Genomic DNA, 27032 nt, shown 5'->3' with positions numbered 1-27032 from the left:
GGTACTTCATTAGTAAAGCTTTTCCTTATAATGTGTCAGGAACGGAAAAGACAAAGCAAATTGAGATTCTTACATCTCTATTAATGATATACACATTTGAAGATTAGACTACATCAGCTTATCCATCAATCCCCAAGAACCAAATAAATACTTAGGAAGGATTTCACAAGCTGACCCCTTTATAGGTAGTTCTTCTTAACTTAAGAGAAGCTGCTTTTAATAGAAAATCCTATATGAATATTAAACACAGCATTTTCCTCCTTATTTTAAGAATATTCAAAGCAGACCCAGGATGAAAATAAAAATAAATCAGTCTTTCTATCAATCTGCTCTTGAATCTGGACATGTGGGTCCTGGGGAATTATATGTTATAAATGAGGGGTTGGACTACAAAATGCAATTGGTTTAATTGCTTATAATCTCAATGGATTTTGAAATAAGATGTGTAAGATGTATGAACAAATGGGATTTTTTTCAAGGACTTTTCAAAACAGTGTGATAATGCAAAATTTAACAAAATGTTTACTACTTGATGGAATTCCTTGTGTATTAGAAAGCGCTGAGAATTATTTTGCGACTGAAAGTGCATCAGAACTGTCTTGTTACCTTGTTTCATTGTCCTGGACATTCAGTTTTTCCTCTGAGGAAAAACATAAGGTAAAGTTACATCAAAACGTGTTTTATGCAGTTTTGTAGGTTCGTTTCTGACCTCAACAGTATGTTGTTTTCATTTGCCCACAATTCCTTAAGATCCCAGGAAATAACATATAGCATAATCACCAAATGACACACTGAGGCAAAATCTGAAACTTCTGTCCAGTGATCCTTGTCTCTGCTAAGGTAAAATAGAACAAATTCATTCTCTCTTTGGCATAATAGTTCTTAATGTGCTGGGTAAGAATGACAGGATCTACTGATGACTTTAATGCTCCTGGATCAATAATTTCAATTCCTTCAGTTTTTCCTTCTTGTGACATAGTCTTAAATCCTTGATCTTTCTCAGCAGGGCTCAGTGGCTCATGCCTGTAATCCCAGCACTTTGAGAGGCCAAGGTGGGCTGATCACCTGAGGTCAGCAGTTCAAAACCAGCCTGGCTAACCTGGCAAAACCCCGTCTCTACCAACCATACAAAAATTAGCTAGGCATGGTGGTGGATATCTATAATCCCACTTACTTAGGAGGCTGAGGCATGAGAATGGCTTGAACCCAGGAGGTGGAGGTTGCAGTGAGCAGAGATCATGCCACTGCACTCCAGCCTAGGTGACAGAGCGAGACCTCTTCCCTCCATCCCTCGTCCAAAAAAAAAAAAAAATTCTTGATCATTCTCCCTTTTTTTTTTTGAGACAGAGTCTTGCTCTCTCACCTAGGCTGGAGAGCAGTGGTGGTACAATCTTGGCTCATTGCAATCTCCACCTCCTGGGCTCTTCCTGATTAGCTGGGACTACAGGTGCACACCACTACATCCAGCTAATTTTTGTATTTTTTTTTTCCATAGAAATGAGATCTGACCATGCTGCCCAAGCTGCTCTTGAATTCCTAGGCTCAACATATCTGCCCACCTCAGCCTCCCAAAGTGCTCAGATTACAGGCCTGAGACACTGCACCCAGCCAGTCTTTCTCTGTTAGTGATATTTTAGTTGTAATGGTGAATTTAAATAGTTACCTAGAAATAGTAATGATAATCCATGCATAATGTTACCAGCAAAGAATCAAGATGCATTGCATCTCTTTATTAACCTAGTTTAAAGTAGACACTTCTTGGCAGCTACATAATGCACTCTATTCATTAAGTCATGTTTTGAGCATTCTTGCTAAACTCCCATGATCAGCCATTCCCCTCTTTTCATACCCTTCCCCTAAAAAATAAGGTGAAATAAAATCTATCATTAAACTAAAAACCACAATGGAATGAAAATCAAAGATAAGAAGATAAATTCATGGAACTGTATATAGAATGTATCAAAAGTTAAATTTAAAAATTTACAACCATAAATTCATGAATTTGAATAAGATTTTTAACAGATCATAGACATTTAAAAATATGAATTCATCAATGTTTAAGTAAAACAAACATTGGGCTGGGCATGGTAGCGCACGCTGGTAATCCCAGCTCTTTGGGAGGCCAAGGCGGGTGGGTCATGAGGTCAAGAGATTGAGACCATCCTGACCAAAGTGGTGAAACCCCATCTCTACTGAGAATACAAGGATTAGCTGGGTGTGGAGGTTCACACCTGTAGTCCCAGCTACTCAGGAGGCTGAGGCAGGTGAATTCCTTGAACCCTGGAGGCAGAGGTTGCAGTGAGCTGAGATAGCGCCACTGCACTCCAGCCTGGGTGACAGAGTGAGACTCTGTCTCAAAACAAAACAAAACAAAACAAAACAAAACAAAACAAAAAAAACTAGTCAGTTCCAAAGTCATTTATATTTTTTATTTATATTATTAATGTCTACCTAAGATAGCTTGGCAACTAACTTTAATTATTTTATTTTGAATTAAATATAGATTTACAGGAATTAGGAGAGATGCTACTAATATCTCTGGTAGTAGCCATACTTCCTGTGTATACTTATTTTAAAATAAAAAAGACATCAGATTGATTATTCGTTTTATTTAATGTTGGATTTTGATGTATCTTTATAAATTCTAGATATGCTTTTTTGCATATATGTGGTTTGCGAGTATGTTCTCCTTGTATGTAACTTGTCTTTTTTTCTATAAACAAGATCTTTAAGAGAAATAAAGTTTTTAATTTCAATAAAGTCAAATTTATTAATTTTATCTTTTGATTAATGCTCTATTCTTCACCAAATTCTAGACACAAAGGATATTCTCCTTTGTTATTTTTTAAACATTTGCTAGTTTCAGGTCAGGCGCTATGGTTCACACCTGTAGTTCCAGCACTTTGGGAGACCAAGGCAGGTGGATTACTCGAGCTCAGAAGTTTGGGAGCAGCCTGGGCAAGGGAGTGAAACCTCATTTCTACAAAAACTACAAAAATTGGCTGGGCTTGGTGACGCATGCTTGTAGTACAAGGTACTGGGAAAAGTGAGGCAGAAGGATCACTTGAGTCTGGGAAGTCAATGCTGCAGTGTGCCGAGATCATACCACAGCACTCTAGCCTGAGTCATAGACTGAGACCCAGACTGAGACCTTGTCTCAAAAATATATATATCTATATATGTATATATAGATTACACAATATATACACAATGGATTACACAAATATGTATGTATGTATGGATTCTACAATTAAATGTAAAGCATAAAACTATATATATGTAATATATATTAAAACTATATATGTAATATATATATCAACTATATATGTAATATATATAGTTTTATGCTTTACATTTAATTGTAGAATCCATTTTTGATTAATTTTTGCATAATTTGTAAGGTTTTAGTCAAGATTCTGTTTATTTTTATTTTTGCCTATAGATATTTAATTCTAACATCATCATTGGTTGAAAAGATTGTGCTTCCTCCTTTGATTCATTTTTAAATATAAAAAAAAATAAAAAGAGTAATTGAAAGTCAAATTGACCAATGCTAGTGATACTATGTATTGAACCTGGAAACTATCAAAGTCAGCAAATGTCTACAAATACATATAGTAAGAAATAATGCATATAAATATGTTAATGATTAAAAAACAAACCTCCAGAAAGTATCCTAAAGTAATAAGATATCATTGAAACTATCAAAGTCAGCAAATGTCTACAAATACATATAGTAAGAAATAATGCATATAAATATGTTAATGATTCAAAAAAAAAACCCTCCAGAAAGTATCCTAAAGTAATAAGATATCATTGCTATTATCGTATTTGTTTTTCTATAAAACTTAGTCAAGTTATCTTTAGATATTAAATGATAGATGACTTGTCTTATAAATTGGATTCTTAATCTCCAAGCTGCTTTGGACTGCAAACATGTCAATAAGAACTGAAAGTGATGGATTTTCTTGATACTGATATTTGACAACTAGGAACTGTACAGAGAAAATCAAATTACTTGAATAAACTAATGAGCTCTCAAATGTCAATATGTAACTAAATAAAAAAATAGAAAAGATTACTCTTTATGTTGTTTCTTTCCATAATATCCCATGAATCACAGAATTGTAGCGCCAAAATGCTGCTCTTTGACTTCATGTATTCTAGGGGTCATCATGGTATTTATACAATTGAGTAACTGTTTCTGGGTAAAATACCTAAGAAAATGCTAATGATTCTTTTAAGTGTCAAATGATTTTGTTTGCTTGTTCAAGTAAATCAGTGAGGATGCTTAGCATAGTGATTAAGAAAGCAGACTTCAGAGCCAGTCTGCCAGGGTTCAAATCCCAACACTCCTTTCTGTGTACCTCAAATACAGTGGAGAGAAAATAATGGTGCCCAAATTTTAGAGTTGTTTTCAGAATGGAGTAAGCCAGAAGTGTGAAACACAGAAATAAGCCTGGCACTTAGTAAGCACCAGAGATTGTTATTAATCTTTTCTCCCTAACAAAATCATTTCACCTGTTCCACATTCTCTTGTGGAGTCAGCCTTCTTCTCTGTATCCCACAGCATGGCAGCTCCTCCTCCCTCACTCTGACACTTAACACATTCTAGGTCATCCTATTGAATGTTCTTTGACGGCAAGAGCCATGTCTTCGTTTTTGTTGATGTGATAGTTTATTTGCTTTGTAAATGTTCTCATTTTTTAAATTGTGCAAAAAACCCACATAACAAGAAGTATACCCTCAAGCATTTTTAAGTGTACAGTTCAGTAGTGTTAAGTATATTCACATTGTTGTGCAACAGATCTCTAGAACTTTTTCATCCTGTCAACTGAAACTCTCTACCCATTGAACAAAGATTGTTCTAAGTATCTGTATCTTGACACTTAGGTGAATACAGAATAGTAGAAGGTACTGTAGAAAACTCTAGGAAACTAAATTTAAATCTTCCCTTGAACTATGGATTCATTTTTAAATTTTCTATCAATTTTCTTTTAACATATTATTTCCTCTTTTCCTATTATCAACTTAATTAATCAACTTAACCCTCATCCTACTATACCTGAATGTACAGTAGTTCTGCTCCCTCCACACTCCTTAAGGGTCCCATCCACCCCACACTGTTTATCATGTCTCTCTCTCTTTTTTTTTTTCTTAGACAGAGTCTTGCTCTGTTACCCAGGCTGGAGTGCAATGGCATGATCTTGGCTCACTGCAACCTCCGTCTCCTGGGTTCAAGCAATTCTCCTGCCTCAGCCTCCCAAGTAGCTGAGGAAACAGGTATCCACTACCACACCTAGCTCATTTTTGTATTTTAAGTAGAGACGGGGTTTCACCATATTGGCCAGGCTGGTCTCGAACTCCTGACCTTGTGATTTGCCTGCCTTGGCCTCCCAAAGTGCTGGGATTACAGGCGTGAGCCACTGTACCTGGCTGTATAATGTCTCCTTTTACACCTCACTTCTAAGTAACAAGCCCACATCAGACGGGGCTCCGCTAGGTTCTAGGATAACATGAAAGCTCATTAATTCTTTTAGTCATTAATAATCTCTACCTTGATATATTTATCTCCCTCTACTACCCTACACTCATCGTCCAATTAAGCTAATATATTATTTTCCCTGCAAACCCGGCCAACCACAACTTCAGAGTTACCTCTTTTGAGTTTTCTAAGTCCATCATTCATTCAGATTCACCTAGAAGCAACTTGTGGCCCCTCCTTACTCCTGCAGTATACCCTGTCTGAAGACCTATACTCTACACCACCACCAGGACGGAATGTTCATTGTCACTTAATGAGGTGATTCAGACTCATCACATGCAGCCTAGCCCCACTAAGTTGCTCTTAAATCCCTTTTTACTCCTAATGATTAGGAAACCTAGTAAAGACTCTTAAAAGTTGATTTAAGAGAAAATATTCTCTGGTCCTGATGGCTCATACCTGTAATTCCAGCACTTTGTGAGGTCAAGGTAGGGGGGTCACTTAAGGCCAGGAGTTCCAGACCAGCCTAGGCAACAGAGTGAGTTGAGATCACATCTCTAATATCACATCATATGTACAGGTAAGCATATATACACACACATATATGTGTATAATGTACTCATGCAATTTGAATAAGCAAAGAAAGCAAGAAGAAAGAAAATGAGGCAGGTGGATTTATATAAAACAATTTCTATCAAATATACCTTATGTTATGGAAAAATAGTTACATTATATTTTATCCCAAAATATTCATTCAGACTTAAATGTTAGATAATCACACAAAAAATGTAATGATTGCTTTATGCTTACACAGTTAGGAAATGGCCTGGCTCACAGAAAGTGATACATTTGTCCCTTGATATCTAGAAAAGACTGATCCCAAGACCCCTGCAGATACCAAAATCACTGGATGCACAATTCTACTTTATAAAATGGCATAGTATTTGCATATAGCTACACACATCCTACGTATATATTAAAGCATCTCTTAATTACTTATAATACCTAATACTGTATAAATGCTACGCAAATAGATGCTATACCACATGATTTGTAATGTTTCTTGTTAGTGTATTTTTATTGGTTTTTAAAAATTATTTCGAATCCGCAGTTGGTTGACTCCTTAGATGAGGAACTGACAAATGTGTAGGGCTGCTAACACAAGTAAAAAGGATGGCCTTTTCTCTGCCTGGATGTTAATTTATGCTCAATGTTCAGGCCCTGTCTGTCATGCCATCTAAACTGCCTCTCTTTCAACATTTGCTTGAATTCTCTCCAAGGGCCAGAGCTACGGTCAGAATGTGTATATCCCCCCGAAAATTCATATGGTGAAATCTTATCCCCCAAGATGATGACATTGGAAGTGGAGCCGTTGGAAGATGATTAGATGTCTCTAAATGGGATTAGGACCTCTTCACCTTGTGCAGACACCATGTATGAACCAGGAGGTGGGGCCTTACCAAAACCCAGCCATGCTGGCTCTCTTAGCTCAGGCTTACAGGCTCCAGAACTTTGATAAATATATTTCTTTTCCTTAAAAGCCACCCAATTTATGATATTTTCTTGTGGTAGCTTGAACAGAGTAAGACACCCAAAGATACTAAACTACTGATGTCTTAGTAGCCAAAGAAGGGATATGCTAGAAAACCCCAAAGAGTTAACAGAACCACCCCAACCTGGGGCTCAATAATGCTTTCATAAAGTATTTCTTGGGAGATATTGACAAAAAGTGGATGAACATCTAATTGACAAAAATGTATAAGTATTTTAAATTCAGAAATAGGTGGTAGAGAATTGCTTTGGAAAATCATCTACAAGGAGAAACCAATTCTAATGGTACATAGGGAAGAGAATATGTTGATACTGTTGGGCCACAACCCTTAGCAGTTAAATCATAGACTGTGAGAAACATCTTTAAAGAAAACACTTTCAGAGTTAAACAGAACTTCACCTATTGTTTTTACTTCTATACTTCTGTAAAGACCTTATCATATATACTGACTAATGCTTAAAAGAAGTACAAACTTCCTTAATTTTAGAAACCTTGTTGGAGGTGTTTCAGAATTAAAAGATGTACATTATAATTATCAGAAACATATTCAGTGTAAAGAAGGGAAATTGGAAATCTACAACCCTGCTGAAACACAAATCCTGAGAGAAAAGCATATGAGTTACTGCACAAAATTATATTTCCTAAGCATAATATCAACCTACATACAGTTTCTGTAAAATCAACTTGCATCTACACACCAGTTGAACTCTAATAAATTAAAAAATTTATAATAAGAAGCCAGGTGCAGTGGCTCATGCCTGTAATCCCAGCACTTTGGGAGGCCAATGCAGGAAGATTTCTTAAGGTCAAGAGTTCAAGACCAGCCTGAGCAACTTGGTAAAATCCCACCTTTACTAAAAATACAAAATTACCCAGGTGTGATGGCACCCACCTGTAGTCCCAGCTACTTGGGATGCTGTAGTGGGAGAAACGTTTGGACCTGGGAGGCAGAGGCTGCAGTGAGCTGAGATCAAACCACTGTACTCTACCCTGGGTGACTGAGCGAGACTCCATCTCAAGAAAAAAAAATAAATTATAATAAGAAATAAACTCAAAACCCTAAATTATTTTTCTTAACTTTATACAAAAAAGGGTTTCTGAGGTTGGAAACCGGAGTGGACCTCAATGTATTTTGTCTCCTTAACTGTTAGTATCACTATGAATATTTTTCCTTGTCATTTTTATGGATAGGATCTATATGACTGCAGACCTCAGGATCAAACTCAGAATTATACTGTCTATGGGAATAAACTTTTGAAAAGTAGCGGACACGATGACTTCACTTCATTTGTGTGCTTTTCCTGGAGTCAGAGTTAATTCAGGCTAATGGTCAGTGAATGGCAACTTGAGACTTGCTGAGAGAGCGTTTGAATACAGTTAATTCAATCAACAGAAAGAAACCTCGTATCAAAACACAGCATTATACATATTTAAATACATCACAAGTTCAAACATATTCCCCGGATTTAACAATTTCACACCTTCATTTGTGAAGATCAAAGGAGAGACCTGTATTTGAAAGCATCTGATGGAATATGACAAAATTAAAAGGCACATTCACAAAACAGCCCAAATAACACATTCACAATATCCTGTGAAGTACCTTGAGCTAGGAGTATTTTTCAGTTGCTTAGGTATTCTCCCCTACCACCTATCACCACCACCAAAAATACAGGAAATCTCTCCTGACATTTGTAGAAATGCAAATAGAGAAAATTACTAAAAACGAAAAACAACAACAACAAAAACAGTTGCTCCTATATTCTTTTTGGTCCACACCTATAAATATTAGTTCCAGTCCAACTCATTGCCATGAAGTTTACATTTAAGTTGATATGTTTGTTTGTATCATTATTTGTTTTAAGAAAGATACACGATGATAGTTGTTTCCCACTCCTAGACTTACTTAACTGACTTCAAGTATAATCACTCATTAATCTTTTAGTCTGAACCTACCAAATAAAAGAAATAACCTCAGTATATTTGGAAGGGAAAGTAGCCTGAGAAAGAGCAAAGTACTGTCAGTTCTTCTCAAGAAAGGTAATGTCAGTTCCTGAGAAGACAAATTGCTTGCTTTGAGAACAAATAGAAACAGAACAGAAAATGAAGACTCAAACAGTAAGATTATCCAACTTAATTGGGACCAAAGTTAAAATCATCAAGTAGAAGTTACTCAAGGATTTATTAGGAAATTTGTGGCCATCTGTTGTTTCCATATGGTTAATTAATTGTTCCACATTTTAAAATAGTTGAATCTTACCTAAAATTACGGGTGTATGACACAGAAAATCTAACATTACAGCCATAAAATAATGTTTATTAAACACTAGAAATGTTTTATAACTGTGTTTCATACTGAGGAGGAAGTTAGATACAGTTACTTCAATGTAACAGTAAATATCATTTAATCTACACTTAATAATAATTGCATACCAATTCCTCAAAAAGTTAAACAGAGTTACCATATGGCTTGACAATTCTACTCTTAGGCATAAACTTAAGAGAATTCCCAAATGAAACCATATGTACATACAAAAATGTGTACAAAAATTTCCATAGCAACATTGTTCATAAAGATAAAAAGTGGGAGTAAGGTAAATGTCTATCATACAATGAGTGGATAAATAAAAAGTGGTATGTTGATACCATGAAATATTATTCAGCAATAATAAAGAATAAAGTGCTGATACATGCTACAACAAACATCATCCTTGAAAACATTAACGCTAAGGGAAAGATGATATTACAGTCACACAAGATAATATGTTGTACTATTCCAACATAATGTCCTGAATAGGAAAATGTACAGCTATAGAAAGTAGATTAGCATGTACTTAGGGCTGGGGTGGGAGGGTGCAGGAATGGGAATTCACTGCTAATAGGTATAGAGATTATTTTAAGGTTGATGAAAATGTTCTGAATTTGATTATCATGTCCATTGCACAACCCTGTGAATATACCAAAAACATTGATTTGTATATATTAAATGAGTAAATGATATGGTATGTGAAATATATCTCAATAAAGCATTTTCTGCAAAAAGCTCTCTATGACTTGGGCTTTTTGCAATTATTTATCTTGTGTCTTTATGATGTGTAAAGGTATTTTGCCTAGATAAGATTCATTTACAGCCAAAACAAAAATACAAAACTGAAACTTACATATTTATGAACTTGAAGATACCAAGGAAGTTATTTACCTTGTCTTCATTTTTAATGCCACCTGTGCCCTCTCATACTAAAGCCAGTCCACTTCTGCAACCTCTCTTCTTTGTACAGATAAACCATCAATTTAATTTTTGATTTAAAGCAAACAGGAGCATCATGTTTGTACAGTGTGCCATGGTTTTGCTATTCTTGCAATCTGTGACCTATAAATAATGCAAGACCTTTTCCTTCTCTAAATGACTTTCATGCAGCATGAGTCTTGATACATGAAGACAAAAAAATAAAAGAAAGAAAGGAAAATAGAAAGAGAAAGAAAAAACAAGAAATTATCCTGAAGTCATGGAATTCAATCTACTTCCAGTCCTGCAATTGAATTATGAAGCACATCTGTTCTCTTTTGCAGCTGCATCAAAAGCCAACTTTTGAACATGTAGTCATTTTATTTATCAAAGCTCAAGGTAAATCACAGCTAATCTGAAAAGCTTCTTGTGTTTTGCTTTAGCAGTAAGAAAAAGAGAAAAAAAAATTCGGTTTCTATATGACCCCTGACCTTTGAACCACAACCTCCTTGCCACTAAAGCGTTCAGCACCTCATTTAATGTCTCCTCTCTGCACTGGCACGGTGCTGAGAAAAGGAAACGGAAAAAATAATCTGGGGACTTCATCAATTTTTCATGAATTTTCATTTAGGCCAGAACCCCCTCTTACCCTGGTCGATAGATCAAGCTGCTGTCATATATTTGCCACCTGGGGCTACAGCTGCCATCTCTAGAGGCTGCCACTGACTCGGGCTACATCACAGGCAGCTACAATCTCTGTGAGGACCCCCTGTGCTCCTTCTGCTCCATAAACAGGGAGCACCAGTGTTCAGAACTGAAACTCTATCTGCACGAGCTACACCGTGGCTCCCTTGGTGGTCCCATTGCAAAACTATGTATTAACTTTTTGAGTGCCAGGCCTCCTGCTTATGAACTCTGCAACTGTTTTCTAACTATTTAAAAATCATTTTTGCCTAGAGGTTATTCCTGAGTTCAAGAGACTCAAAAAACACTTTCCAGATACCTTTTTTTAATTTTTATTTTTTCCTAAAACAAGAAAAAAACAAAAAGCAAATGTGGGGTGATTAGATCTGAATCATTGCAATGATTGGCCCTGAAGATTTCTTCCCTCTGCTGTGTTATTTCAGAACATAATGCTGAAGCATGTATTGAAGGAAAACAAGAACCAAAATGAATATAATATGGTAAAGAAATGGCTGACTTCTAAAAAAAAACCGGTCAAGACAGATGGTTATCAATAAAACTCCACATTTCATATTGTAGTAGAATTCAACATTTTGAAATTTAAAATAACCAAGATGAAGCAAAAATAGTAAAAAAAAATTCTATATTTTTTATCAATAATCATTTTACAATAAAACTTGTGACATGTTTACATCCTACGTATCAATACACTCTTGAGTACTTAGGTACATCTAGATCAGTGCTTCTCGACTGACCTTCTCTCCTGAGGATTATTTCCAATGCCTGGAGGCATACTGGTTGTCTCAAGAGGTTTAGGGAGGATCCCACTGGCATCTTGTGAACATATGCCAGAGTGTGTCTAAACATCCTCCAATGCAGAGCACAACCCCTCCCGTGACCACACATACATAATAAATACGTTTCTGATCCTAAACGTCAGTAATGCAGAGGTTGAGGTACCTCGCTCTAATTCTCCACCCTCCATTCAGAGCCACATTCTAGGACAGAACTGACAGCATTTGCTACTTCCACTCCACCACCACTCACTCTTCAGCTGTTGTGCCCCGTCCCCAACACTAGAGCCCACAGACACTGTTTACTTGACTAGCATGTGGCATTTGCATCGTGACAACCACTTTTAGTACTCTTGGGTTTTGTTTGTTTGTTTTGAGACAAAGTCTCATTCTGTCACCCAGTACAAAGTGACAGGGCACAATCCCAGCTCACTGCCACCTCTGCCTCCCAGGTTCAAGCGATTCTCCTGCCTCAGCCTCCTGATTAGCTGAGATTGGAGGCTAAATTTTGCATTTTTAATAGAGTTGGGGTTTCAACATGTTAGCCAGGCTGGTCTTAAACTCCTGGCCTCAAGTGATCCACCTACCTCAGCCTCCCAAAGTGCTGGGATTACAGGTCTGAGCCACCACACCCGGCCACACTTATAGTACTCTTAAATGTATTCCTTAGTTATTATTGCCACGTCACTGCCCATATTCCATTACTCTGATACATCTACTAAGCCTGATCCTCTTGACCACCACTAAATATTGTTGTTATAAGCAATGGGATTGGACTCACCCCTTATTAACTGCTCCCTGCACACAGCCTGCCTGGCAATCACATCTATTTCTACTTACTTCCATGGCTTCAACACCCATCTCGGAAAAACCTCTCCCCTCAACTTCAGAATCTGTTTCCTTAATGAAACTTAAGCTATTTTAAGCTTAGTATTTCATTGGTACGTCAAAAAAATACAGCTAAAGTTTACCACACTCTTCTGTCCCCTAGTTATATCTGTGTACCTTCTCTCCTATGAATGGTAGCACTATAATATACCCAGTCACTCAGCCAAAAAAACACAACAAACAAAACAAACCTAGTAATCATCCTCTAATTCCCCAAGTTGACCATAATGTAACATAGTTTACAATTCCTAAATATGTTTCAAACTGTTTCCTCCTTTCAACCTTCACACCTATTTTCAGTTCAGAATCTAGCATCAACTCTTTTCTAAATTATTTGACCATTACCTAACACCTCTCTGACTTCAATCATCATATCTTTAATGCAATCTTCAATTATCTTTCAAAGATTATCTTTTCTCCTATCAAAATAGTTTAAATTTTGATTCAACATATACCTACCTTTCTAATTTACTCTACCCCCAACCTCATTTCCAGAGATCTGGCAGTTCTCCAAATAACACAGCGTTCATTTAAGCTTCCATTCTTTCTACCAGGATGGTCTTTGAACTTCAATTCTTACCTGACCTTAAATCACAGCTCAAAGAATGTATCCTCTTTATATATATATATATACAGTATTCTATTACATAGATTGCACAATATATTTAGCCAATGACAGTGGTAAGCATTTAGATTTTTTGCAGTTTTTTTTTTTAGCAGAATGTATCCTCTTAGAATCATATCTAAAATTTACTTATCTAGGAAGAATTAGATATCTTCCCTCCAGATTTGCATAGTATTTTTACATGTCTTTATAATAAGCTATATTATCTATTTAGTTTATTACAGTAACTATTTATTTACATGTTTGTCATCCCAACTAGAATGTGAGCTCTTTGAGAATGGATTGGAATGTGTCTTCTTCTATATTTAACACTTCTTTCAGTGGCTATCCACCTTCTATTAATAGATTAAGTGAACCAAAATGAGTATTTATGTTGAGTTTTCTAAAATACGAAGATCAGTTTAACATAATCTGGAGTTGTTCCTCTAGAGCTGTTCCTTTATCATTTTATAAAAAAGCACACTATTTACCAATAGGTACTAAAAAATCACAACACTTTGACCCAAATTTCCATATTAATATGTTTTATGAAATACACAAGGAAAGAAAGAAGACTGATAAGCTAATGGAAAGAGATGAGCAACATATAAATAAATATTATTTGACCTTGTGATGCCTCAAATGGAATAAACTGTTGACGTGGCATTAGAAGAAAGAATTTTATTCACTACCTAATCCAATTTGCAAGCCTTCTTGTTTCCCTCTCTAGGTCATGGGTAATTCAAGCATTTCTTAAAGCTCATGTATTTCAAAATAAAAAAAAATATATTATTGTCACATTACACACACACACACACAAATCATGGTTTAAAATATTCTTCCTAAAACAGCTCGATTCACTATTATTGATGCCATTAGAAAAGAAAGCAATTCTTTTAGCTGAAATAAAAATAAAAGATACATGTGTGCTGGGACCAATTTTAACAAAGCAAAGGCTTAGGATAAAAAGTAAGTGTATAACTGCCAAACAATAAAATGACTGGTCAATTTTTATACACTTTAATTTTGAAATTTAAAATTTTATTAAAAATTTAAGCAAGTTATTTGCCGCTGAGTACATAAATTTTTTAAACATTATGAAAAATTCAAAAATCTTAATTTTCATATATTTAAAACAGACCAGATTTCATTTAGAGTATTTCTTCAAATATGGAACATTTCCCTAAAAATAAAAATTAGAAGATTCAGGATCTGGTCTAGGATCCCTCATTAATTTATTGTCTGCATCTTGGTCACCTAAACTTTATGGGCATCACTTTCTTTATCTAGAAAATGGGAGAATAATAGCAGTCATATTTACCATAGAAAGATCTGATGGGGAAAAAAATCAATAAAATTTGGGATTGAAGTATTTCAACATGTTTGAAAAGTTTCTAAAATTAGATGTTTCCAAACAGAAATGGAACAGGTATGGATATTTGCATTCTTGAATTTTTGCATGTGTATTTCAAATTGCATTAAATTGCATTTAATTTAAGGGCTTTTTGAAGTGTCATTTTATATAAATAAAACTATTTGGTGGCCAGCATAAAATGCCATTGTTAACTAAAGTCCAAATGCTCATATCTCAAGGCACTTCACATAAAATAAAAAATGTGGGTCTTAGGATTCTCCTAGTCTTTTCCTATTGGAACTATACATTTCCAGCATCAGTTGATTCCAGATTTCTTAGCAGAAACTATAACTCAGAAGCAGACACCTGAGAACAAAAGACTTCACTGGGATAGCTGCATAAGAAATAGTATCTTTTTACTTACCAAAAGAAAGACATAAGTCCATGAGCTATTATTTAGGAGAAAATATATGTATCTATATACCTAAGACTCCAGCATCTTGAAATTTCCCAACTCTCTTATCTCTGAAGGTGTACATGACAACAAGAAAGCTGAAGAGTACAAACATTTTAAGGCATAATTGTTGGCATCTTATTCACAATTTAGTCTGGATAAAATCTTTCCTCAAAACAGATAACTTAATATCAAACTTGCAGTGTATTATTTATATTACAACCCCAAACCGTCAGTTACAAATTAGAAAAGTAACTATCCTATTTTTAATTTTGTTCTAGAAAAGGATCCATGAAGTTAAGGAGTCAATGTTCAAACTGATGGAAAACACTGATATCTTGATTTACCACTGTTATTTGCACTATCTAATGAAAAAAAATAAATACATAAAAACACCAACAGGAAGGCATGTCCTTAGCTACTTCTGATTACCAAGTTTCAGTAGAAGTGAGAACCCCTCCTATATATGAATATTCTGTTCCCGCAGATAGCAGGTCTCTTCTCTGATGAGCTTTATCATAAATGAATAAGTAAAGTAAAAAGCATAATTGCTGTTATTGTTCTCCTTGCTATGCCTTATAATTCCTGAATTGAGCCTGGAAATAGAAGAGTAGGGATAAGCTACAGAATAAGAGAGTATGTTCTTTCTAACGTTGCTGACAAAAGTTAGATTTCAAAGTAAATGTATATATCAATATGTGTGTGAGTGTGTGTATAAATAATTACTTACCTATAAATTGATAACAGAAATAGGAATAATATTGAATGTATACCTTGTCATGCTACACATAAATTTTCATTTTTAACATAGCCAACTTTAAACTTATGCTACACATAAAGTTTTCATTTTAAGATAGCCAACTTTAAAACTGGACTATGTCTCTCATTAATAATTCACATCTTAAGTATGAACAGCATCATTGACGCTTTTCTTTCTTATAATAACATATTGGCCACCCTGATTTCATATAAACAAATTTTCTACAACTCCCTGGCTTGATATTATCCCGACCAGACTTCTTTGAAGAAAGCCAAGTAAAATTATGCAGGGTGTTGATCGCTTGATTCTTTGGGCTTTAGCATCTATGGGAACGCATCAAAACTTACTTGAAATAAATAAAAGTAAATGTGCCTATGCGGCTCATTATATTCACTTACATGCCACTTCCAGAGATGCATTTCGACTCACTGCTTCGCCAAGATAGTTCCTTGCGACACAAACGTAGCTTCCTTCATCAGGCTTGCTTCTGCGCCCATGCACAATACGCAAGAAGAACAAGGACCCGCTGGGCAGAAGCATCCTGTGGGACCGGGGGTCGTCCTTGTCCGTCTCCACCCGCTCCCCATCTTTGTACCACTCAATGGTGGGTGTTGGCCGGCCCTCGGCCTTACAGTTCAGAGTCGTGGGCTCTCCCTTAGAGACGATGACATCGGAAGGGTGCTCCACAATCCGCGGGGGAAAGTCTTCCTGGCGAAGACGCGATCCTACAAAACATGGCAGAAAAAAGACAAGCGTTAACATTTCCTTATTAAAACCCTCAGTTTCACTTAGGTTCCTGATAGTGAAATGAAACCCTTCGATTATTCCACTGAATATGATTTTGCTTATAGTTCGTTTCGTGTAAGTATCTCATAAGTCATCCCAACTCCTTTGTGGAATGGGGCAATATATCAATACATTAATATGTTAACTCTAAGGAGTTAGGTTTAACGTGTTCCATGAAACAAGACAAGCAAAGGTAAAACAGAACAAGAGATTTTCTTCTGGGGTCAGCATGGGGATTAAGATGAGTAAGACTAATTTCCTGTCCTCAGATTGCTTACTATATACTGGGGAAGAAAGCCAGGTTGGCAAACACCTGGAAGACACACATAGATGTCATTTAATGTGCTGCCAATGTGTTATCAGGCTAACACAGAAAGAGACCTGCAAATTATGTACGAAGATTATCTCCATTTAGCAGATGAGTCAAAAGCTCAGTTGCCCAGGAATGTAGATACAGCAGGCAGTAGAGGCAGGATTTAGAACTCAGGTGTATTTGACTGAAGAGCTCAAGTATAAATCACTATGTTAAAATGGAATGTGGCTGCATAGAAGTATATAAGAAATGCACCACAAGCAAAAAGAAAAAATTCAAAAGTTAACTCTAAATCAAGCATAGCAACAGATCTCTTCCCCCAAAAAAATTACATTTAGATTGAGCTGTAAAGAATGAAAATATGACAACTAAAAGAGAAAAGCATCATGCAAAGGCCACCATCAGCAGAAAGAGAAAGAAATGAGAGTTATGTGCATGCTACATTTCACAGTCAGGAAGGAAGATGACATAGCAGAAAAAGGTGTAAGTCAGTCTTATAGCCTGAGACAATGGGCTTTATACCATGCTCAGGATTATGACTATTATTTCACCTGGCTCACAGATTTTAAGGAGGCAGTGACATGATTATGTGTATAATTGAAAGATACTTTTAGTCTGCATTATCAATAAGAGATAGCAATGGAGATGTGAAAACAGTTGTAATTTACTGTGACAGTCCAAGAGAAGAATAAAAAGAATCTGAGCTTGGGAAATGATGGTTTAGGTAGAAAAGAAGAAGGAAAAATACACCATGTCACCAAAAAAATGCTTGACAGAATTTGGTATACTCCTATTCACAGTACAAAGAAAGAGAGATCGTACCAGTGACTTCCCTGCAAATGCAATCAAAGTGGTGCCATACAGGGCATAAGAAATAAGAAGAGAAGGACCTGCTGATATGTTATGATCAAATTTTTGTGTAATGTGTTATTTTGAATATTTTTCATTTATAGGGTGTCCATTACCATTATTTGTGAAAATGTTCTACCAGCTGCTGCAAGTAAATCAAAAGGAGATGCTCAGAGGAATCACCATCTATGGGGACAAAATGATTCTATAGATAAGCGCTTCTTAAAAGTTTGCTCTTATAACTTTCTAACCAGTCACCTAATGTGAGCACATATCTCTTTAATAGATAGCAGTAACATTTGCCTCTCAATGTTACCTCAGTTCGCTCTCAATATTAATTGAAAATACACATTTTAATGTATTAAAGGGGATTTAATTTAGTCTTTTATAAAGTTTTTTTTTTCTGAAGTGGATTAATTTTTAAAGGTTGCTATTATTTTTTAATCACATCAGTCCAAAGAGGAATGTATACATCACAAGTGTTAGATACCCAAAGCACAAGAGTAATTTATTGTTCACAGGTCAGAAATTTAGAAAGAACTAAAGAGAACCGAAGCATCTGGAGAGGTAATGACAGTACACATCACAATAATAAAGGTTATAGATCATGGGTGCTGGGTCTTAAAGCAAAGAGAAATTTACAGAATATAAAAGTAATGACGATTTTTAAGATTCATTATCAAAAAAGTTCCCAAAGTATTTAAATAGCACTGGCTAAATATGAGTAGCTTGCAAATCAGAAACATATTCTCAACGTAAAGGTCTGGAAACATAGCCATAGATTCTGAACCTAAAATACATCAAGAGTTTATGCCACTTTTCATGTAACAGGCATATAGTAGTCTACAATCATCTGTTGAGATAGCCTCTTTGTTCTCCTTTAATCTCCCTGTGCACAGTGACCTACATTCTCCCTACTGCAAAAACTGGTCTACTATTAAAAGTAATCGAGTAAATTATCCATGCTACTAGGGTGTTATTTACTATGTCAGCTTGCCTCTAACTTCTTAGGCAGTAGGCCTGGAGAAGGGCTGAATAAGAAGAGCTGAATAAAATACACTGATATTTATTAAATAAAATATAAAATAATAGATTTATAAAGAAAAAGTGGTAATATATCTAAGCAATTTAGCAAGAATATTTAAAATCCAGCATGTCCAATGAGCACACAAAGAATTTTAGTCATTTATCCTTACAATATATGTACACTATGTTACCTAAAGATTATAGTACTATCATATCAGGATATTCTTCTAGTAATTTTACTCCTACTTTTATAAAAACATCAAAGAACATCTACAACCTAAATGTAAAAAGTAAAGCTATAAAATGATTACAAAAAATTAGAGAGGCAAGGTTTTATGATTTTTGAGTTAGGTGATACCTTCTGGAATGTGATACCAAAAGCATAAGCAACAGAAGAAAAAATAAATAAACTGGATGTTATATAATGTTTAAATATTTGTGCTTGAAAGAATGCTATGCACTGAATCAGAAAAAAAAACAATCTGCAAATCATATACTGGATAATGGATTTATATCCAGAATATCCAAAAAACTCATAACTCAATAAAATTATAAATAATCAAATTTTAAAATGGGCAAAGATTGGAATAAGAAGTTGGACAAATTTGACAAAGTAGAATAAAAAAAATAGACAGTAACCACATAAAGAGATACACCACATCATTAGCTATTAGAGAAGTACAAATCAAAACTACAGTGAAATACGCTTCATACTCACTAGGACATATATAATCAAAACAATGTAAAATAACAAGTATTGTCAAGGGTGTGAAAAAACTGAAAGCCTCGTCCATTGCTGGTGTGAATTTAAATCATAGAGTCACTTTGGAAAACAATCTGGAAGGTCCTCAAAATGTCAAACATGTAGTTACCACTTGACCCAGCAATTTCACTCCTAGATATTTATCACCCCAAAATGAAATCATACATCCACACAAAATTTACTCATGAATATTCATAGCAGTATTATTCGCAATAGCCAAGAAAGCAGAAACAACTCAAATGTCTACCAACTGAACTGATTAAAAGAGTGAATCAACAACATTAATGTCCATGATGAATGGATAAATAAAATGTGCTATATCTATACAATGAAATATTATTCAGCCTTAAAAATGAAGTATAAATAATGCATGCTACAACATAGATGAACATGGAAAATATAAGTAAAAGAAGTTAGTTGCAATGGATCATATATTATACAATTCCATTTATGTGAAATGTCCAGAGTAGGAAAATCCATGGACATAAAGTGTAGATTAATACTTGCCTAGGGCTGAGTTATGGAAGTGGGGAATGGAGGGGGTCTGGGAAAGTGTTTCCAATAGGGATGGGATTTCTGTAAGGGTGACAAAAATATTCTGAAATTAATTACGGTGATGGTTGCATGACTCTTTGAATGTAATAAAGATTATTATATTGTATACTCTGGGTGAGTTTTGTGGTATATGAATTGTATCTCAAGCAAATTTTTAAAAAATTGGTAGAGAAAAGAACACCATGAACAAGTTTAATAAAAGGTGTATAACAAGTTGTGCTTGCTTCTAACAATAGTTAACATGATTTTCTTCATTTGTGATTTTAGGCTCTAATAAAATCATCAGGTTTGCAATAGATAATTAGGACATAAAATAAACTTTAAAGGTCTCACCAGCCAGATAAATAGATTAGAGAGACAGGGAGAAAGACAGATTAGAAAGATAGATATACAGAAATACTGCTAAAATCTAAGTTTTAGGCTGATATTAAAAATATGGGTTAATCTCCATAATTCTGAGCTTTCTTAAATTCAGACATTACATAACAATAGCAGTGATTTTTTTAAGATGGACCCAATGCATGAGCCTTACATAAGTCTTTGGATTCTTTAAAATTGTGTGTGAAAATAGGTATTATTGTGTAAAAGGGAGGTTGTAGTGGTGGGGGGCAGTGTAGCTTTCATCATATTCCCAAAGAAGTTGGGCCTTTAAGATTGTCAAGGAGCACTAAATTACTGGGTACTCTGTATCATTGGATAAAACAACTCCATTCGTTGGTCAAAAAATAAAGCTGAGTTGTCAGCAAAACTCACTGGGGATTCAGAACAGAACACTAAGGGGAAGTGGGAGTTGCTCATCACATGAAGTGCCATGAAACAGCTCAGCCTCGACAGTTTTGTTATCTAAAGTGTGAGCCGCTCAACTAGCAACAAACGCGTCATCCAAAGGTGTATTAGAAGTAGAGGATCTTAGGCCCAAACCCACATATCTGAAATCTGAATCTTCAATTTAATAAGATTCCCCACTCTTCATCAGGTATTTCTATGCACAATACCATTTGATAAGCAGTTGTTTTGTTTTTCTTTTTATTGAGATGGTTCTGTTGCCCAGGCTGGAATGCAATGGCACCAAATCTGCTCACTGTAACCTCTGCCTCCTGGATTCAAGAGATTCTCCTGCCTCAGCCTTTCAAGTAGCTGGGACTACAGGCATGCACTAGCACGCCCAGCTAATTTTGTATTTTTAGTAGAGACAGGGTTTCTCCATGTTGGTCAGGCTGGTCTCAAACTCCGGACCTCAGGTGATCCACCCGCCTGGGCCTCCCAAAGTGCTAGGATTACAGGCATGAGCCACCTCACTCGGCCTCAAACCAGTTTTTTATGGCTCTGAGCTAACCATGTTTTTAAAAGAAGAGGAGGAGAAGGAGAAGGAAGAGAAGGAGGAGAAAGAGAAGGAGGAGGAGGAGGAGGAAGAGGAGGAAGAGGAGGAGGAGGAGGAGGAGGGGGAGGAGGGGGAAGAGGAGGAGGAAGAAACAAAGAAAACTTACATAGCCTGTGTAGCCGGGACTACAGGCATGTACCATCATATCTGGCTAATTTTTTGTATCATTAGTAGAGATGGGTTTTCATCATATCGGCCAGGCTGGTCTCGAACTCCTAGCTCAAGTGATCCTCCTGTCTTGGCCTCCTGAAGTGCTAGGATTACAGGTATGAATCACATTACCTGGCCAACAAATTCTTAGTCTCCATAGTGAACAAGACACATCAGAAATTACCAGTGAAAGGTTCCATGAAGCTACGTTTTTTCCATGCTTACCGGAAGATGACACTGTTAGACCTGACTAGATGTAGCATTCCACAGCATCGTCAAGTTAGCCAGATGCAGATGCATCTTTAAATAATGTTCTAAGCAACTTAATTTACATAAGGGATTATTTCTGCTCCTTAGAGACTCTCAAACAATGACTTTGTAATGATTTTTAGTAAAATATTTGATATTTTGAAAAGTTGAGTGGTTTATTAGCACTTCAAACTGTTTGAAGGTAAAGTATAAATTATAATTCATGTATATAGTTAATTTTAGTTTTATTTAGTTAGTAACCACTCACTTGCAGTGAGTATCAGAGAACATTTGTTTTTAGAAAGAGATTTCAATCACACAGTATAATAAAGGAGGAAAATGTACCTGGATGAATACTTGTTGATTTCATTTCATGTGTTATAAAGTAAAATGCTTCTGCCTTCTTGTTGAGTTGAATAAGTATTTCCTTGAACTGAGTTTCATTTTTCATTTACAAATTGTTTAGCCCTATCAACTATTAATACCTCTACAAGTCAAGCAATGTATTTCAAACTGTTCTAAATTTTTCTGAAGGCAAAAATTCTTGGCAAATTAGGGACAGGATGTGAAATATACTTCCTCCAGCAAAATTTCTATGTAGTGTTCATTTTTCTCTCTTAAAAATGTATGTAACAGTATGTTCTAGCCACAACTATGTCTAACAAAATATTTCCCAAAAATTATATAAACAAAATTAGGAAGGTTTTCCAGAATTACTTTAATTCTGAATATGATCAGAGACACCTGCTGATTTGAGAGATACAGTAGCACCATATGAAAAGGTGAAGGTTGCCTGACCCATCACAATAGGAAGGAGGTGGTGTGGTACAAATAAAGAACACAGGATATTAATCAGCTAATAATATTCATGCCTCATTTATACCAGGTAGATCAGAACATAGATGTCTATAAAGGGTGGTTTCAAAGATTAAAAGAAATTATATATATGGATCACAATGATGAGCAGTAGGCATTTGGCAAAATACTTTTCCCCTCCTAGAAACTATGACAAATATTCTTTCCAAAATTCAGCCCGTAAAACTCTACAATCCAATTGACAATAGTTTCTCTTTGCTGAGGATCATTCTTACATTAATGCTTTACTGCTTGATACATTTTAGTTAGACCAGGCTGCTAGCTTTACACTAGATTTCCAAAGAATTCGAGTTGTTACTCTTTATTGTTAGACAAAATAAATCTAATTCAAAATTTACTTCATTGAGATAAGCGTATCTCAGTGCCACCGCAAATGTTATCTACATTGATTAGTGAGCTGAGTTAATTTGCAGTGAAATGGAATTAATGAATCACTCCATCAATCCATCACGTCTGTCCATAAAAACTTTTCCATCCTTGAACTCTGCATGATGATTAAATTCCAGCTTACTTTGCTTATGAGGGAGGAGAGATTAGAAAAGGGTTATGAGATAACTTTCTGGGTTTTTTAAAAGAGGTCCAATGATGTGATAGGATATGGTGAGAGGGTAAATATTTGGAAAACTCAAAGGCCATTTTATTCATTTGAACTTTACTAAAACTCTCTCAGGAGATTTCCTAATTTGCCATGGGCCTAAATAAATTTATAAGATTATTATCCTTCTGGAAGCACAGCAGTGCCATGTTAATGAAAATAAGTGTACAATTGAAACAAAATCAAAATTGAAACCTAGAAATACTACTTATTTTTTAGAAAATTTCAAACCAACTTCTTAGTGTCCTAAAACTAAAGGGTTCATAGTATGGAAGGGAATTGGTTTTGACAAACCTCTTGATAAGGATAAAAGAGGATTGTCAAACTCAACAGGCAGCCTTGATTCTGAAAGTTTCCAGTTGCCAAGAATTTCTTCTGCTCTCAGAAAAATTTAGAAATTTGAAATACATTGCTTGACTTATAGAGGGACTAATAGTTAATAGGGCTATCCAGTTCGTGAAAGAAAACTAAAACTTGCTTCAAGGAAATACTATAACTCAACAAGGAGGCAGAAGCATTTTACTTTGTAACACATGAAATGAAATCAACAAGTATTCATCTAGGTGCAAAATAGCACCCTGCAACATCCCTGTGACCTCACTTTCCAGGTGAAGAAAACAGAATATTGGCTATCAGTGGTCCTTTTACAAACCCTTGTATTACAGATGAGGAGAAAAAAGAGTACTAAAGAACTGAAGTTTCTTTCCCAAAACTGAGATTAGAAGGATATAGTTGTCTTAGCTGTAGGTCCAGGCTCTGTTTTCAGGAAAACCTCTTCTACTTTCTCTATCACTTCTTCTTCTCACCCCAATTTTGGAAGTCTAAAATATTATTAGAAAATCCCAAGCCCTAGCTTTCAGTTTTTTGTTTTTTGTTTTTGTTTTTGTTTTTGTTTTTGTTTTGGTTTGGCTTTTTAATTGGACCAAACATGGTTAGTTATATCACCTTAAGCAATTACCTAAATTGTTGTTCTTTTTTTGCACTATTTATTAATCCCAAAATTGAGGCAAGTGGAAGAGTAAATTGCTATAATTTCATTGTTCTGTAGTATGATCACACTATTCATGGCTGTCAAGGTAATGATGTCTTAATAGATATATCTAAAAGAGGATAATGAGTAGCAATTTAAATTTATAAACACACTGTACTTTTTTTTAAAAAAATACACACACTTTAGATTACTGTTCATACTTTTGATAAATGTATAGATTACAATGGTTAGCCTTTGGAGGTCTTGTATCTGCTCTCAAAAGCAATGGGTATTACACGTATTCTTTGAAAACTCTCCAAAAGTTAAGCCGGGCACGGTGGCTCAAGCCTGTAATCCCAGCACTTTGGGAGGCCGAGGCGGGTGGATCACAAGCTCAAGAGATCGAGACCATCCAGGTCAACATGGTGAAACCCCGTCTCTACTAAAAATACAAAAAATTATCTGGGCATGGTGGCGCGTGCCTGTAATCCCAGCTACTCAGGAGGCTGAGGCAGGAGAATTGCCTGAACCCAGGAGGCGGAGGTTGCGGTGAGCCAAGATCGTGACATTGCACTCCAGCCTGGGTAACAAGAGTGAAACTCCGTCTCAAAAAAAAAAAAAAAAAAAAAAAGACTCTCCAAAAGTTAACAATGATTTAAAAGACTGAAAGCACAGCTTATCTAACACTTGAAATTTATTCCTAAATTTCCATGAAATGTATCCATATTGCCAGTATATGCATGATCTACAAATCATTTTAAGCAAAGATGAACTGGCTATATTAGATAGTTATCTTAAAAATAAATATGTCCACACACAGAGGCCTGTTGAGGGGAGTGGGGGAGTGATAGCATCAGAATAAATAACCAATGCATAAGGGGCTTAATACCTAGGTGATGGATTGACAGGTGCAGCAAATCACCATGGCACACGTTCACCTGTGTAACAAACCTGCACGTCTTGCATATGTATCGCAGAGCTTAAAATATAATGAAAAAAATAAAATTGAGAAAAATATGTCATTCATTATGTAAAATAAAACCTTCATCATTCAGTGAAGATCTTCAAAACTTCCTTCCTTATTTCGGGTGAACGGGTTGCTTTTTCAGGTGAAGATAACTAATAAAGATTCAGGAAACTTTCAATCTGAATTTCATAACTGTATTTCAGGTCTTTACCTATCTATCATTCACATAAATTGCTAAAAATATAAAAATTAGAACATATTTTCCCCCGTTTTTTTCCTCCTCTACCACATGTTATTCAGTGCCTTTATCAGGTAATTCTTAATCACTTTTTCAAATGCTATTCAATTTTCTGGCTACCCACACCAAAATTGAGCCACTGGCTGTCTGAGCAAGTGGGTACCAGTGATAGATAGAGCATCAGCAGCCATGGGGAATGCAGGATTGTTTGCGTAAGTTAGAGTCAGAAGCTGAAGGCAATCAAACCAAAAGTGGACAAATAAGAATATATATATATTCTTATTTGTGTAAATATATATGTGCGTGTATATGCATGTGTGTGTGTGTGTGTGTGTGTGTGTGTGTACACATGTATATATGATATTAAAGAGAAATTTTGAAACCCCTAATCTGAAGGTTTCTAGAAAACTGCTAGGGGTGGTTTTCCTCCTGAGAAATAACAAATTACTCTCATACTTTAGAAATTCATTTTCAATAATTCAGTGAGGAGCCAATGTATTAACCTGGATATTCATCCAATACTGTTTCAAATCAATTTGCTACATCTTACATGGTTGAAGGTGTTGTTTAAAGTGTGATTTGCTGCCCAGTTGGACATTTCCATGGCTTATGCAGATCACCTTACAATGACAAAATCAATGCCTATTCCAGGAAGATGGCTTGGAAATTTAGCTTCTTATTATCATATTTATAATATTTTGATGTGATTTGAAATTGCATTTGGCTTTACAAAAGTGATGCAATGAAACAATCTCCAAACTCATTAAATTGTCTAATAATGTTTAATTTTCTAAAAACTTTTGGCATTTATTAAATAAAGACTGTGAATTGGTCTCTATAAAAGGGGGATTCTACTTAAATAAACTCTGAATGGAGTGATATCATTTTCACCTTCTATTATATTTTCTTCTATTCTATCTCTATATTGTGAAAATTCTGTAGCAATAGCATTAATCTTAGTAACTATAGATGTGAAAGGACCCAGTGTCAATGTGTAAAGGACACGATTCCTACCAGCAATGACATTTTACAGATGTGTGTGCTAAGCTTTGTTAAATACTTAGTTAATCAATTTGCTTGGAACTCTTGATAAATTTTCCTGCACTCCAAAATATTTCACAATAAAGTTAAATTGAGATTCAATGATCCTACTTAAAATTTCAGACAAACTTACTTTACTATATAAGTACATAAAAGACTTTTAAAAGACAGAAATGGAAAATGTTATTACAATCCATGTAGTTTCTTAAAGGAATAACAGCTAAATCACTACCAAAAAAATTATAGCTGTCATGAGCCAAATGCATTATTTGCATCATGTCCAAGGACTGCACACAATAACTAATTTTAGGCTTGTTCATTTCTAATCAACATTCATCTACTACAGAATTTGGCCTAAGATGCAATTCTCATCACATTACTACATTATTTTTAAAAATATGATTTATAAACCATGGATTTGTGTATGTGGAATGGAGCTAAGGAATGATACTGCAGATACTAGATGCAAAAT

General features: G+C 35.3%; 1 protein-coding gene across 17 annotated transcripts in view; it reads right to left on the bottom strand.

Moving 5' to 3' along the window:
- Positions 1–27032, bottom strand: part of ROBO2 (roundabout guidance receptor 2) — a 1294416-nt gene that overhangs the window by 513465 nt on the left and 753919 nt on the right. For all 17 annotated transcript variants that reach the window (XM_074389490.1, XM_074389491.1, XM_074389492.1 and 14 more), the window contains exon 2: positions 16200–16526. In XM_074389490.1, the coding sequence (XP_074245591.1) occupies positions 16200–16526 (327 nt within the window). The remainder of the gene's footprint in view (positions 1–16199; positions 16527–27032) is intronic.

Source organism: Saimiri boliviensis, chromosome 18 (assembly GCF_048565385.1).
Source record: "Saimiri boliviensis isolate mSaiBol1 chromosome 18, mSaiBol1.pri, whole genome shotgun sequence".
NCBI classification, from domain to species: Eukaryota; Metazoa; Chordata; class Mammalia; order Primates; family Cebidae; genus Saimiri; species Saimiri boliviensis.
The sequence above is the reverse complement of the archived record's forward strand: the minus strand, read 5'-3'. Positions and strand labels throughout refer to the sequence as shown.